This window comes from Hibiscus syriacus, unplaced genomic scaffold (genome assembly GCF_006381635.1).
Source record: "Hibiscus syriacus cultivar Baekdansim isolate YM2019G1 unplaced genomic scaffold, ASM638163v2 tig00110210_pilon, whole genome shotgun sequence".
In the NCBI taxonomy this organism is placed as follows: Eukaryota; Viridiplantae; Streptophyta; class Magnoliopsida; order Malvales; family Malvaceae; genus Hibiscus; species Hibiscus syriacus.
The window spans coordinates 1,589,951-1,606,757 of NW_024062629.1; the positions used below are offsets into that span (position 1 = coordinate 1,589,951).

General features: G+C 33.1%; 1 protein-coding gene across 1 annotated transcript; it reads right to left on the minus strand.

Moving 5' to 3' along the window:
• Positions 1-11,125: 11,125 nt before the first annotated feature.
• Positions 11,126-11,827, minus strand: LOC120113587 (early nodulin-75-like). Its single transcript, XM_039134690.1, has one exon. The coding sequence runs from the start codon at positions 11,825-11,827 to the stop codon at positions 11,126-11,128; it is 702 nt and encodes a 233-aa protein (XP_038990621.1).
• Positions 11,828-16,807: the final 4,980 nt, after the last annotated feature.

Here is a 16,807-nt window from a genome sequence, read left to right on the forward strand (position 1 = left end):
CAAATATGATTGCCCACAATTGAAGAGAAAGGGTCAATTAAAGAATAAGCATAAGGCTCACGTGGCTACATGGAGCGATGAAGAATGTTCCGATGAAAAGGAACAAGAAGTAGCAAACTTGTGCTTTATGGCATTCGGAGAAGATTGTCAGGTAACCTCTAGCTCATTTAATTGTGAAGATTATTCGTTTGATGAGTTATTAGAGGAATATAATGGGTTGGCTTCGGATTATGAGAAATTATTTTTAAAATATAAAAATGATATTTCGAAATTGAAAAATGAAAATAATCTCATATCCAAGACCAATAATGATCTTGAAAGTAAAATCAAAAATTTGTAAATCAAACTAGAAGAGTTTGAAAAGAAATTTTCGGATTTGCATAATTTACTTTCAAAGGTCAATGATGATCATCAAAAGAAAATTGATGATCTTAAAGCTTCTTTTGATAAAGTTGGAACAAAACATTTTGAAAATGGAGAAACCTCAAAATCTAACGTTGTTAGAAAAAATTTTAAAAACTACAATCATAGAGGTCCCCTAAGAACCTCTAATGGAAAAATCGTTAGAAGTATATGGGTTCCTAAAGAACTCATTACTACTAAAGATAAGGATATCGTACACAAATGGATACCTAAGGGGCCTATAATTTTAGAGACTAATGAATATGGACCCAAAAGATTTTGGGTACCAAAAATTAATCTATGCTTGTAGGGAAATGAGCATTGCTACAAGGCACGAGAAACAAATTCAAATTCATGGTACCTTGATAGTGGATGCTCAAGACACATGACCTGTGACAAAAGTCGGTTCATAAAGCTCAACGCCAAAAATGGAGGAAAGGTGACTTTTAGTGATAACTCAAAAGGTCACATTTAAGGTATAGGCCCTATAGGTAATACCTCTTCCATACAAATTAAGAATGTTTTATATGTGAATGGATTAAAGCATAATCTATTGAGTATTAGTCAATTGTGAGATAAGGGATTCAATGTCATGTTTGAAACTAATGGTTGTAAAGTCATTGACATTGCATCTAATCGGATTATGCTTGTTGGTCATAGAATAGGAAACATATATGTGGTGCATTTAGATTCTATAGATATGAATAATTTATGCCTAGTTGCTAAGGATGAGCATGATGGTTGGTCATGGCATAGGAGACTAGGATATGCTAGTATGAGTGTTTTGCAACGACTAATTCCATGAGACTTAGTTAGAGGGTTGCCAAAGCTAAATTTTGATAATGATAAAATCTGTGATGCTTGTGCTAAAGGAAAACAAAAGCGAGTTTCTTTTAAAAACATTAATGACGTATCCACTAGTAGAATTTTATAATTGATCCATTTAGATCTTTTTGGGCCATCTAGGACTACTAGCTTGGGTAGAAAACAATATGCATTTGTATTGGTAGATGACTATTCTAGATATACTTGTGTTCTATTCTTAAGTATAAAGATGAAACATTAGAAAAATTCATCACGTTTTCAAAAGTAATCCAAAACGAAAAAGGTTACTCTATAACTAGTGTTAGGACTGATCATGGAACTGAATTTGAAAATCTTGGATTTACTGAATTTTGTAATTCTAATGGTATTAGCCATAATTTTTAGCACCTAAAACCCCCTCAACAAAATGGAGTTGTTGAGAGGAAAAATCAAACTTTAGAAGAAATGGCTCGAACCATGCTTTATGAAAACAACTTGCCAAAATATTTTTAGGCGGAAGCCACAAATACCGCTTGTTATGTTATAAATTGAGTAATGATTAGGCCTATTTTGAAGAAAACTTCATATGAACTTTTCAAAAATAAAAAGCCTAACATTAGCTATTTTCATCCTTTTGGATGTAAATGTTTTGTTTTAAACAACGGTAAAGAAAATCTTCGCAAATTTGATGCTAAAAGTGATGAAGGAATTTTTCTAGGTTATTCATTAAATTCTAAAGCTTATCAAGTATTTAATAAAAGAACTTTAGTTGTAGAAGAGTCTATACATGTTGTTTTCGACGATAATTTCCTTCTGAGAAAGGATTCTTGTTTGAATGATGATGTAGGTATTATAAACATAAATGATTTTGGACATGACGTTTGAAAACCATCATCAAATGAAGAAACGAAAGATGAGGAAACTCAAGATCCTCTCGAGAATCCAACCATTTAAGAAAGGGAAGTATCTTACCCAAGAGAGTACAACTATGTCAAGGATGGTGAAATAATAGGTGATTCATCAAAAGGGGTAACAACTCGATCTTCTCTTAGAAATATATGTAATTATGTTGCATTTATTTCATGCATATAGCCTAAGAATATTAAAGAAGCATTAAATGATGAACATTGGATTATGGTTGTGCAAGAAGAGTTAAATCAATTTGAGAGAAGTAGAGTATGGACATTAGTTGAAAGGCCTAGAAATAAATCTATTGTTGGTACTAGATGGGTATTTAGGAATAAGATTGATAAAAGTGGTAATATAGTAAGAAACAAGGCTAGACTTGTTGCTCAAGGGTATACTCAAGAAGAAGGCATAAACTATGATGAAACATACGCTCCCGTAGCTAGGATGGAAGCAATTAGAATGTTATTAGCATTTGCGTGTTTCAATGAACTTAATTTGTATCAAATGGATGTTAAAAGTGCATTTTTAAATGGTTTTATAAAAGAAGAAGTGTATGTGGAACAACCTCCTGGTTTTGAAGATTTAGAATTTCCAAACCATGTTTTTAAATTGACAAAAACACTTTATGGTCTAAAACAAGCTCCTAGAGCTTGGTATGAAAGATTGTCAAATTTTTTAATTGAAAAAGGTTTTTCAAAAGGGAAGGTTGACACTACATTATTTTTAAAGAGAAAAGGTAAAGATTTATTAGTAGTTCAAATTTATGTTGATGATATAATATTTGGTTCTAGTAATGATGTTCTTTGCCAAGAATTTTCTTAAGTTAATGCAGAGTGAATTCGAGATAAGCATGATGGGGGAGCTCTCATATTTCTTGGGACTCCAAATCAAGCAAAGAAAAAATGGCATCTTTATCAATCAAGCTAAATACGTCAAGGATATGATTAAGAAGTTTGGATTGGAAAATAGGAAACCACATGTCATTCCAATGAGCTCTTCTACAAAGCTTGACATATGTGAAGGAGGTAAATGTGTGGATATTAAATTATATAGGTCAATGATTGGTTCTTTGCTTTATCTAACCGCAAGTAGACCAAACATTATGTTTTGTGTTTGCTTATGTGCTAGATTTCAATCATGCCTTAAGGAATCACATTTACTAGCCGTTAAGAGGATCTTTAGATACTTTAAGGACACTCCTAGTTTAGGACTATGGTATCCTAGAGACTCTACTTTTAGCTTGCATGCTTTCTCTGATGCGGATTATGGAGGATGCAAAATAGATACGAAAAGCACCTCCGGTACATGCCAATTCCTAGAAAATATGTTGATTTCTTGGTTTTCAAAGAAAAAAAATTATGTTGCATTATCTACCACTGAAGCGGAATACATTTCAGTGGGTAGTTGTTGTGCACTAGTTTTATGGATGAAACAACAACTTTTTTATTATGGAATTGAAGTAGGTACGATACTTATCAAGTGTGACAATACTAGTGCTATTTGTCTCACTAAAAATCCCATCCAACACTCTAGAACTAAACACATTGAAATTAGACATCACTTCATTAGAGACCTTGTCGCTAAAGAAGATGTAGTTCTAGAATTTAATGATACTTTGCATCAATTAGCAGATATTTTTACAAAACCTTAGACAAAGAAAGATTTTGGACACTTATGAGAGCATTAGGTTTAACTGACCTATCTTCATTTAGTGTTTAAATTAATTTTAGTACTTTTAAGGATAAATGAAAAGTGCTTCTAATAATAACTATTTTGATTGCATTCTTTGCTATTAGTTAGGGGGAGTTTATGATTCTTAGTGAAAATTAATTATATGTTCAAATAATGCTTAAAGATATATTTGATTGATTGAACATGATTAACTTTCAATATATGAGTTGTCAATACCACTAAAGCTAATTAATTTAACATCTTGAGTGTTTATATACAGATTTTTGAATTTTAGTGCAGGAGGAATCGATACCCCCTTGCAGGGGAATCGATTCCCCCTTTGAATGGGAACTAATTCCCCCTTTAGGGAATCGATACCCCCCACGGGGTCTGGTTTATTACGCTCAAATAAACCATTTTCTCTCAAAACCCTTCATCCTCTTCTCTCTCGCCGTTCACTCCCTTTCTCTCCTCAAATCTCTAAATTGCTTCAAAACAACGTTTTCTAATCGGAATTACTTCAATTATCATCTCCTAAACCTGCTAGCATCATTAATTAAGTGCAAACAACATCAAAATCTACTCAATCTTCAATTTTCAAGGTAATTTTTCTAAACCCTCTATTTTATTGATTTTAAACATAGGACTAGTTTTAATTAGTTCTAGGTTGAAATAAGTATTGGGCATTGCTTATATATTGATTTAGAACTATAATCTACAACTAATTTCATCAAAAACACAAAATTGATCAAAATTTTGAGATTTTCAAAATTAAAAAAAAATGATTGTTTTGTTTTTCAAATTGTTGTGTTTTATTATGAAAACTATACGTATATTGATTTTCAAACCTTGTTTTCAAACCTAATTTTCAAAATTACCCATTAGGATTATTTTAGAGAACCTTGAATTATTGCGGACTCAATTGAGTTTTGGGATTGATTATATTGCATACATGTGTTTAAAATTACATGTTACTCTTTCTATTCCGATTCCCTTAAGTCATGTCTCACAAACGCCCTAGGTCATCCTCTAGTCGATCAAACCAACCACCAAACCCACCTCCAAATCCACCTCCTATCCAACAGTTTCCTAATCCTAATCACGATGATCCAAATATGACCATTCGTAATTCGTGCTTCAATGAACCAGGTCGTAGACAAAATCTCTCCTTTAGGTATTCTCAATATTTTGAATCCTACAAAATTCAGGAAGAAAGAATCCCATCTCTTCAACCTATGTTGGACATAAATTTTCGATATCTTCCTACCCTACGAGAGTGGAAATTTGATAAATTATTTGAACTTGAACCAATAGTTTATCATCAACTCTTTCGAATTTTCTATTATAATTTCGTTTGCATTAAAAACCATGCTAAAACTGTAACCATAGGAATTCGATCCTATCTTTTAGGAAAATTCTTTTATATTGATCTGGAATACATAGCCAATGCATTAGGATTAGATAATGACGGCTTAGAAAATGAAAAACAAACGATAAGTTCTCTTTATAAAAGAAGGGATAGTGCGAGTGTATTAGATCTCCATGATCGTTTCCTTCATCTAATGATCTCTTGGTGGTTTCGACCATCCGGAGGCAGATACTCCACTCTTCGAGCCTTGGATCTTTGGTGGCTACATTGTATCCAAAATAATCTTAAAATAAACCTACCTCGGATTATCTTTGCTGAAATTGTTAAAATTGTAAACCTAGTTCCTAATAAGAAACTCTGTTCATCTCTAGTTTACGGTTGTATTCTGAGTAATTTGTTTTCTAAAGTCGAGCTTAGGGTTGCCCTTGATGTCCCTTTTCCACTCAAAACTCAAATCAATCTCTTTTCCTTAACAAATTTGGGATGAAAGATAAGTGAAGAAACTGGTCAATGGGTTCATACCAGTGAGCTGACTCCGGGAGCTGACGATGAGCCGGAGCAGCATGAGGAACAAGCACAACAAGAATATCAAATGCCTCCATATTTTCAATCTTTTATGTAGACATTCGATTTCCGGTATGCATCCATGGATTCACGATTTACTTCCATAGAATCCCATTTATCCACTATGGGAGCTCAATAATTGGAAATTCTTCAGGAGATGCGCGTGAACAACGCAACAATAAATGAACGTATTAATGCGCTCACACATGAGATGACCGCAATGCGAGCTCATTTTCCTCATCCCAGTCCACTTACGGATGCTTGATTCTCGTCGTGCTCTTAGATGGGTCTTAGAACTTATTGCCTTAACATTTTGATGCTTATGATTGTTTGAATTTATGGATGTTTAGATTTATTTTGAATGTTTTGGATGATTTGAACTTATCTATATATGTAGATTTCCTTAAATTTCATTTTACGCATCATTTACATCATTTTAGATATATGATCAATTTTGTCATTTCACATTATTTTTTAATATTTAATTATGAAACTAATGGCTAATGTCTTCTCTTGATTATGATCTTAGCATCTTAAGCTATATTTAAATATCAATTGGCTAAGTTTTCAAAAACCTTGTTTAAAAAAAACATTTTAGAGTATTCTTTTTTATTTAACAAAAAGGGGAGAAGTGTTAGGGGGGGTAATTTTTCAAAATTAATTTTTTATTTCAAAAATTATTTTCAAGAAAATCTTAAAATTACTTAAGTGTTTTGTTATATCAAAAAGGGGGAGATTGTTGAAAACATTTTGATGTTTCGATATAACAAATTATGTGTTAATGAATTTTAAGATTTTATATTAAATTTTAAATTATATATTCGATTAAATTATTCAAATATAAAAATTATTACTCCAAGTTTTCAAATGTCTATTTCAATCTTTACTCAAGTGTAAAATTAAGTTTCAAACTTAAAATATTTCTTGAAACAATTTCAAGCCAAAAATTACAGTTTACTCAGAGGGTACCGATTCCCCCTGAAAGGTTTTGGCTCCGAGAAATAACAGTTTACTCATAGGGTATCGATTCCCCCCAATAGGGAACCGATTCCCCCTTAATGGTTTTGGCTCCAAGAAATAATAGATCACTCGGAGGGTACCGATTCCCCCTGTGTAACGGTCGAAATATTTGAATTTTACACTGCAGGAACCTATCTCCTATGAGGGGGTACCGATTCCCCCCCACCCCACACTCCAAGCTGTTTTATTAATTGTTTTCACACAATAACGACTCTATTGACTCCACTAATAATCTCCAACGTTTAGAATCAACTGAAGGAGTATTTAAACAAGCTTAGAAGCCATTGATCAACAACAATTATCAAGAATCAAGATAGAATCAAAGAGAAATCATCAAACCTCAAGTTTGTGCATTTTCAAGCCTATTTCATTCAATATTCATCTTTGCTTTCAAGAACACTTATTGTACTCAATTGTATTATTCTTGATTGTTCTTTCTTTTTTCTAGAATTGTGCAAACATCTTTCCTTGTGAGGATTTTCTTATAAGTTTGCAAAATTTGTATTGTTCTTTTTGGGAGAGAGTGTTCTCAAGAATTTGGGGTATAATTCTTGAGGGATTTGTAAGGTTACTCTTTGTCCTCAAAAGAAAGACAAATTAGTGAATTTGTGGAAAATCCTTAGTGTGGATAGCTAAGGTAGTGGATGTAGACTTTTTTTGAGAAAGTCGAACCACTCAAAAAATCGCTGTGCAAATATTTTCAATTTTCTGCAAAAGCTTCCACCGAAATTTTAATTGCTAATTCACCCCCCTCTTGGCTATATTCGTCGATCGATTAACTCAACATTTTTAAATCCTTCGACCATTTAGTCCTCAAGCTTAATTAGAACTTTAACGCTTACATAATTAAATAGGATAAATATTACAAGCTACGTTTTATATCTGAGCCCCTATGTTCCTTAATTTTCATAATTTGATACCTTAAGTTAGAAAAAGCCTTAATTTACCTTAGATTAATTAGAATTGAATAAAATTGTGTTTGATTGCATTTTATTTTAACTCTAAGGCAATGTTTACTTATTAAGGAATTAGGCAATGTTTGATTGCATTTTATTTACCCTAAATAGGTCGACATCCTTTTTCAAAACCGCATCATGTTTTTCTAAAAACGAGGCAATGTTTGGTTATTAGGCATAATAGCTTATCTCCCGCATTTACGCTCGGGGGTGAATGCTATGGGCCTCAATAAACGATTACCCTTTTCAAATTTACATCCTTAATGATTTTTAAATTAAATAAAGATCGAACCCAAAATTTTAGATTTTAAATATAGGGTAACCAACTAGGTACCAATTTTTGGGCGCTTGTGGGGGTGCTAATCCTTCCCCACGCGTAACCCACTCCCGAACCTGAGTTTTGGATTTTTCGCAGACCCCAAAACTCAGTATTTTAATAAAAATAAAAGGTTTTGTTAAAATCATCTAGTTTTTCCTGTGTTCCAATCTCACCTTAAATGATTGGTGGTGACTCCTCACATTTTTTAAACACTTTTCAAAGAGAAAAACCCCGAGTCGGTATCGGTCTTTCCCCGTCCGGACGAAAAATGGTGTCGACAGTGATGAATAAGGTGTGTGTGAATAAGACGGTGATGAATAAGGTGGTGGTGAATAAGATGGTGGTGGATAAGGTGACTTCTCTTTGGGTTACTCATACTTTGGCGATTTGTATTCGTGGTTTTCCTTATTTGGTGGTAAATAAGATGGTGATGAATAAGGTGGTGGTGAATAAGATGGTGGTGAATAAGATGGTGGTGAATAAGATGGTTGTGAATAAGATGGTGGATAAGGTGACTTCTCTTTGGGTTTCTCATACTTTGGTGATTTGTATTTGTGTTTTTCCTTCTTTGGGGGTGAATAAGATGCTGATGAATAAGGTGTGTGTAAATAAGGCGGTGATGAATAAGGTGATGGAGAATAAGATGAAGGTGGATAAGGTGACTTTGCTTTGGGTTTCTCATACTTCCGTGATTTGTATTCATGTTTTTCCTTTTTTGGTGGTTTGTATTTGGGTTGATCTTTTTTTTATATTGGATGGTATTGTAGATTGTTTTCGGGTGGTGTATAGACATGACTAGGTTGTTTCCCATAGTCGGCTGAGTCGTAGGAACCGAGTGAGGGAGTGGGGGCGAAGAGAGCCACCACTACAATGACCAATGCTTACAGCTTGCCAGAGACATTATGAAGCACTGTCTTTGGATGATTTTGCAATGAGATTATTCTCCTTTTATAGCGGTAGAATAAACTTTTGGTAGGTGTCAAATATTCTCTTGCATGATAGCTTACCTTGTGGACCAATACCGACTGACCCAATAATTCTACTTTTAGTAATATATGAATACTAAATCCGAACCCACAAGATAAGTGAAAGTAATTAAAGACGGACTCAACAATAAAATTAAAACAATTTCTCATGTATCCATTAGATTTTGGACAAGAATTTTATAAATTTATGTTAATCTCCTTCTTAAATTAGTTTTATTTATTTAAATTTAATTATAAAAATATAAAATTTAAAATATTTTGAAAAAAGAAAAAGAAAAAAATGAATGGCATTAATAAATATTTTTTTTGGTTTTCGGTTCCTTTCTTTTTTTTCCCTCTTTTCAAACATGTTCCCCCTCTCCTTTTTATCTTTCGAATATCTTCTTCTCATAAATTATTCAGTCTTTTGGTGAGAAAACAGTGAGCTCGAGTAGGGAAATCATTTTCTAAAACTGAGATTTAATATTTTTCAAAGGGTTTTGATATGGTTGGTAAATCTATGACTTTCTTTGATTTTTTTGGTATTTTCTTCGCTGTTTTGATGAGATGATGAAGACGGGATGGTTGAAACGGTTGGTGATGGTCACGAGATCAACGATGGCGAACGACTCCAACGAGGCGAGACTTTTCTTATCCTTGGCGGCGGTGGGTGTTAGGGTTAGCCAAGAATTGTAATAGGATGGGCCGTTAGGGTTTTTATTATTAGGCCTGCTATTGGGATTGTATTTTGGGCCCAATTTAGGTTATTTGTAAATAAATACATTAATTTAATAATAATAATAATAATAATAATAATAATAATAATAAAATGGCGGGTTGAAAAATGGTGATCAGAGTCATTTGGTCAATTTTAACTGTTAAGTGTTAATAGTTTTCTCTAAGATATTATTGTCATATTGTATATGTCACTATGTTACATAAAATTTATAGATTTAAAAATTTTAAAGCATTATTTAAAATAATAAATATCTAAAAACAAAGATATAGATTAAAAAAACTAAAGTGTTATTTAAAGTAATAAATATCCAAAAACGTCAGTTGATAATATTGTGATGTGATATGTGAGGCTAACTAATCCAAAAAAAATGTTGGATTAATAATAAATATTAGTTAAAGGTCACTGATCTGGGTATCGTTAAATCCAACGACTTCGATTATTTAAATATTGATAATATTGTGATGTGATATGTGAGGCTAACTAATCCAAAAACTTCAAAGGGTATCGTTAAATCCAACGACTTCGATTATTTATCAGGAGCCCCCTCTTTCTCAGGCTCCATGGATTTTCTTTGTTTTTCAAAAGAATTGCTTCTTGTTGGAGCACTAGATCTGGGTTTGCCTTATGAATTATCATCATCTCCGGTTGGTATGACTGCACAATATTTGAGCTTGTTATGTGATTAATCTGTTAGAACTAAATCATAAATAAATATAAAAAAATCAGAATGTGATCATGTCAAATCATCAAAAAATAAAAAACTAAATACGGAAGCGTATCTAAATTAATTGATAAATTGAAATCTTTGAGTCTTTCTTTGGTTCATCTCCCAAGAAGATAGAGTTCTCTTTAGTATAAACGTTTTGACGAGATAAGAGAAAATACGAGATGATCTATGTCTTAGCGACCATAACACATTTATATAGTTGATTTAAGAATCGATTATTTTCTATAATTATAACTCTATCTCTCATCAAATTATAAATACAACTTTAATAGTATCTATACGTCATATATTGTGATAAGGGCATATCTTATGTTATATGGACCATTTTCTACTTGCTTGCGTTGAAGCATAAGAAAAATTGAGTTCGGCATCTATTTTGATCGTAAAAGAAAATAAGAGGAAATATGCATCAAAGTATTGAGGAAAAACATGTGATAAAAACACTTACATTTGACATTTTATATTTTATGAACCAGGCACATAATGGATACTTTAGATAGTACTGAGATTAGCATTCTCAACGCTAATTGTCTCTCATCAAACATGACAAACAATAAAACATCTTAAGCTATACCAATACATAGAAGATGAGATTGACAAAAGCTTTTATTCTTGCATATTACTTCAAATATATAGCCAAAACAGTCTAGTTTTGGATGGCTAAGTAGTGAGAGGCTTCTTCAGTGGTGAGTGTTTGCGGGATACAAACCATAAGATCGTTCATAGTAAGGCGGGATTTCCTCCTTTGGTGGTGGATAGTAAGGTGAGTTTCCATTCTTTGGTGGAGGTGACCTGTCTTTTGGTTTCTCATATTTTGGTGGCGAATAAGATGGTGATGAACAAGGTGACTTCTCTTTGGGTTTCTCATACTTTGGCGATTTGTATTCGTGTTTTTCGTTCTTTGGTGGTGAATAAGGTGTGTCTGAATAAGGTGGTGATGAATAAGGTGGTGATGAATAAGGTGGTGGTGAATAAGATGGGGGTGGATAAGGTGACTTCTCTTTAGGTTTCTCATACTTTGGCGATTTGTATTCATTTTTTTCCTTCTTTGGTGGTGAATAAGATGGTGATGAATAAGGTGTGTCTGAATAAGGCGGTGGTGAATAAGGTGATGATGAATAAGATGGTGGTGGATAAGGTGACTTCTCTTTGGGTTTCTCATACTTCGGTGATTTGTATTTGTGTTTTTCCTTTTTTGGTGGTTTGTATTCGGGTTGATCCTTTTTTGATGGTGGATGGTATTGTGGATTGTTTTCGGGTGGTGTATAGACATGACTAGGTTTTTTCCCATAGTCGGGTGTGTCGTAGGAACCGAGTGAGGGAGTGTGGGCGAAGAGCGTCACCACTACAACGACCAATGCTAACAAGCTTGCCAGAGACATTATGAAGCAGTCTTTGGATGATTTTGCAATGAGATGATTCTCCTTTTATAGCCGTAGAAGAACCTTTTGGTAGGTGTCAAAATCTTCTCTTGCATGATAGCTTACCTTGTGGACCAATACCGACTGACCCAATAATTCTACTTTTTGTAATATATGAATACTAAATCCGAACCCACAAGATAAGTGAAAGTAAATTAAAGACGGACTCAACAATAAAATAAAATAATTTCTCATATCCATTAGATTTTGGACAAGAATTTTATAAATTTGTGTTAATCCACTTCTTAATTAGTTTTATTGATTTAAATTTAATTATAAAATATAAAATTTCAAAATATTTTGAGAAAAAGAAAAAAAATGAATGGCATGAATAAATATATTCCAAATAGTTTAGCGAGATTGAGAAATATTTTTTCGTTAATTATTCATAAAAATAAATGGTCCATTTCAGTCTCACCTCATTTAAAAGTTGAACAATGATTTAAGAGATTATAAGCTATAATTGCTGCTATTTCCATAAGGTATTAGTTAACCTTCATTTCACTTCTTGTGCCATTTATAGAAAATGCTTAATTTCAGTAAGAAAATACAATAGAAAATCAATTACACTTATTGGTTTTATGTTCAGTTAAGTGGGTAGTTGGAGGTTGTTGGGCAGTTATAAACGTGATAGTAGTTTTCCCTTTTATCACTTTCTCCATTTGCTTCAACTTTCTCATTCTTCTATCTGTCCTTTTCATTGCAGTCCTAGAAGGTTATTTCATCAAACTTAACAAAACTTTTCTAATAAAATTAAGATGCTTGAGGCATGGAAAGAGCTCAACAACTAACTCAAAGTGAAGATAGTTTTAAATAAGAACTTATAGTTAACTTGTATAAGGGTTTAGTTTTCTATTTAATATCATGAATTTGACTCATTGATTTGGATCGAATAAAAATTTAAAATTAATATATTTTTGACAATTCTAAATTATAATTTAATAATTAAGAAGATTTTTCATTTAAATTTAATTTTTATGAAAGGTTTGAGGGTGTATGAATCCCTCAAATTCTGGAATAAAAACTGAACTCATGATTTTTTATTCAATTTAAGAAATAAAAGGTTAATAAATTAAATTAAACCTTTGAATTGAGCATTTGTGTCAAATAAGTCGTGATCGTAACGTCTTTTTTCAAAACGAAAATGAATTTTACTTTAGGCGTATGAAAAGTCAAGTGTTCGGAAAATCGAATAAATTTTAAATTGGTTGAATTCAGAAACGATTCAGAGCCGCTATCGACGATTAGGTTAGGTAGGTCAAGTACTTAAAAATGTCTTAAGAAATAATTTATACAAAAAATCATTTTTAAAGACAACTTGGTCTATATTTACCAGAAATTTATTTTTTAGGGATCAGAAGTCGGTTACGCATAGGGATGGCAAACGGGTACAATTTTGTGGAATACGACCCATACCCGCTTCAATTGGAGCGGGTATGGGTATAACTTTAGTGGGTAGTGGGCGGGTGTGGATTTAGAAAGTGGTACCCATCGCGGGTAGTGGGCGAGTGATGGGTTTGAGACCTTACCCGCCCCGCATCCACCCGCCCTGCATCCGCCCGCCCCGCATCCGCCCGCCCACTAAATATCCATTAAATTTTAGACCATTATAAATTTAGGTATAATTTTAGAGACTAATTTATAAATCTTAATATTGTATAAGATATAACTTATAATTTAACCAAATATTAGGGATAAGTTTATGAATCAATTTTTTTTCTTTCAAACCTCTCGTGCTTTGCTTGCTAGTTACTGCATCGATATTCTGGTCAAGCTCAGAGTTCTTCTCTAAGTTTCAAACTCTGGTCTATTCAGATACGCCTTCTTCCTCTTCTTTACTCTAGTCTCCTCTGCGGGTAGTAGAGTTGTATGTCATCTTATACACAGATCCAAAACCACCTTCCCCGATAGCCCTTAATTTGTACGGCATCAAGAGTCTACTTACCAGATTTCACTGAGATGGTTGATATTAGAGGGCCATATGTTCCCATTTGTCAGATTCTATAAGCTTCTCCTATAGGATAGTTGTGGTATGGTAGCTTCTTAGTACGTGACTGACATCTTCGGTCTCCGCACCGCATCTCCTGCAGCTTGCATCATTTGTTAGGTGTCTCCTCATCTATTCTTTATTGGTTGGAATTCGTTCTTTTCAGACTAACCATAAGGTCTTGATCCTTGGCAAAGTATAACTTTTTGTAATGGTTCTCCAGTTTTTTAGGTTAGATTCATCACTCTCTTCTTCTAGGGTTTTGTATGCGGATTTAACTGTGAATTTTTTGTTGTCAGAGTCTTTCCTTCCTAATCTATCCTTTGGTTCATTGTCTCTCGGTGGGGGGATGCAGTAATTGTTCACTATATTGTCTATGATCAGTTCCTCAATTTCATCCCATTTCCATTCTCCATTTTATTAGCGTAGTCTTTAACCTTCATGTTATTACTTGTCACCACATCTTGTCTTAAACAGTGCTTCTGCAAAGGTCCAGTTTCTTTAATCCAGTTATTCTCCCAAAGTCTCAATGAGCTACCATCGCCAATTTTCCAGTTAATGTTTGCCTTATCAATCCTTTTTACTGCACTTTCAATGTTAAAATCCTTTAACATGTGTGTCCCCTACAACCAACTAATTTGATAAAATTATCGTAGCAGCATATGGGGCAGGGAGAGCATGTACAATGTGATTTAATATCTATATATAAACATCAAATATCCGTCTTCCAAGAATGTGGAAAGAACAATTATCTCTTATTACTATTTCTTCAACGTGAAGTTTCACAGTATAGTTTCCATTTCCTAAGCAGCGAATATAATAAGTGAGCGAAAGGAGAGAGAGGCGTGCTATCGTGTATAATGCAAATTCATTCATCCTGAGCACAAACCAATTATGTACTATATAGTCAGTTGAGCTAATTCTCGTATCCCAGAAATGTTCTGTGCTACTAACTTCCCAAATTTATGACAAAATGTTCTTGTAGCTCCTCGTTTATTATAGTTATTTTATTTAGGTAGTATTCGTATGATACAATTTGGTCATCTTTGGTTAACAAGTTATTGTTTATTTGGCTTTTGCTTAAACAATTAAAGTTGGATATTGTTCTGTTTGTTTATTATGGTGTTTTATGTACTTTAAGATCTATGTTAACACTTAACTTAGCTAATCCTTGGTTTATTTTATTATGCTTCTTAATAGACGTGTTTGTTTTATGTTTGTTTCTTATGTATAACTTAAGATTGTTGTCAGGCGGGTCTAGCCGGGTATGTCTCCAGTTGGGTAGTGGGTGTGAGGATGGATTTGAGAATGTACCCGCTCGGGCAGGCGTGGATTTGAAAAATTGTACCCATCATGGGTGGTGGGGGTGGTGGATTTGAAAATATTAGGTGGGTATGGGGATGGGGGGAGAGGTACCTGCACCCGACCCGTCCGTTTGCCATCCCTAGTAACTTACGCATGGGGAAGGGTAAGCACCCCCACAACACCCAAAATTAGTACTTAATCGCCCATACTTCATCTTGGTAGTGGAAATAAAATGCTAAATCGAAAACTATCTCACAACTTAATTTTATCGCCTATCAAATAATTTATTTCGAACTTTAAAAAATATTCCCTATTTTGTGAAGAGATCACGAGATTTGCACGTCCTCCAATCGAAAGACTATCCCACCTATCTCTTTCTTATACAAAAATATTCATTTTATTAATTTTTTGGGGTCTCATGCTAGGTATGTATGAAATAAAAATTAGAAATTAAAGCAACAATAAAAAAACAAATACAAGGTTATTATTAAAATAATTATTAACTTCATTTTATTTAAGCATATTCGAGCATACTCGATTATTTTCAAGTTCGATTACATTTGAACATCGTATTGAATTGTATTACCTTGATAGGTTGCACTTTTCACATCCCTTCTACGGAATATGTTCTTGAAAAGATTCGAGTAAAACATAAAATATTGAGAAATGAATATTTATAAATTACAATAAAATAATAAAAAAAGTAATATACATATAAATATATGGGTTAAGAAATATTGAATAAATAATTTAAAATATATAACGTATATGATGTAATATATGTAACTAACTAATATACATACATATATACACGACAAGCCTAATATAAATATATTAAGGCATGAAACAAACGTAATATATATATTATATAATATTATAATACATAAATATGATACATAGTATAACAATGGACAGTAATGAGACAAAGGCCACTTTAATACAAGAACAAATTTCTTTACCAATAAGAAAAACAGTAAAACACAAGTAAGAACTAGATCGAATAAAAATAAATAACAACACGGCCACAAGCAAGCAATAGCATAAATCAACACGTACATGGACTAAAATATAAATGAAACAAAATGAAAGAAATTAAAACTTCATTTGATGACTAACATAAGAAGAATACAAACAAGGAGACCCTTCTTGTGAAATAGCCCCTAAAGTTCGGCATGGTTGCCCTACCCTTAAAATGACGTACTTTTGAGATTAATATATAATCTCCATTCTAATTTTTACCCTAGCCACCATTTTATTTCTTTGATTTCTCAAGAGAGAGAGATGGAGAGAGAGTTCACAAACTCTCTTAACTCTCCATCGCGGAGGCACGACCACCGTTCACTGGAGTCCTCCGCCGCCGCTCACGATGATCGGAGGTGAAACAAAATACACGAAATGCTCGCCTTACTACTCCAAACCCAAATCCTTTTTATTTTTGGATCTCCTCTTCTCATAAATTATTGTCAGTCACTTGGTGAGAAACAGTGAGGTCGGGTAGGGAAATCATTTCCTAAAACTGAGATTTAATATTTTTTAAAGATGTTTTGATATGGTTGGTAAATCTTTGACATTCTTTGATTTTTTTTGGATATTTTCTTCACTATTTTGATGAGATGACGACGACGAGGTGGTTGAAACAGTTGGTGATG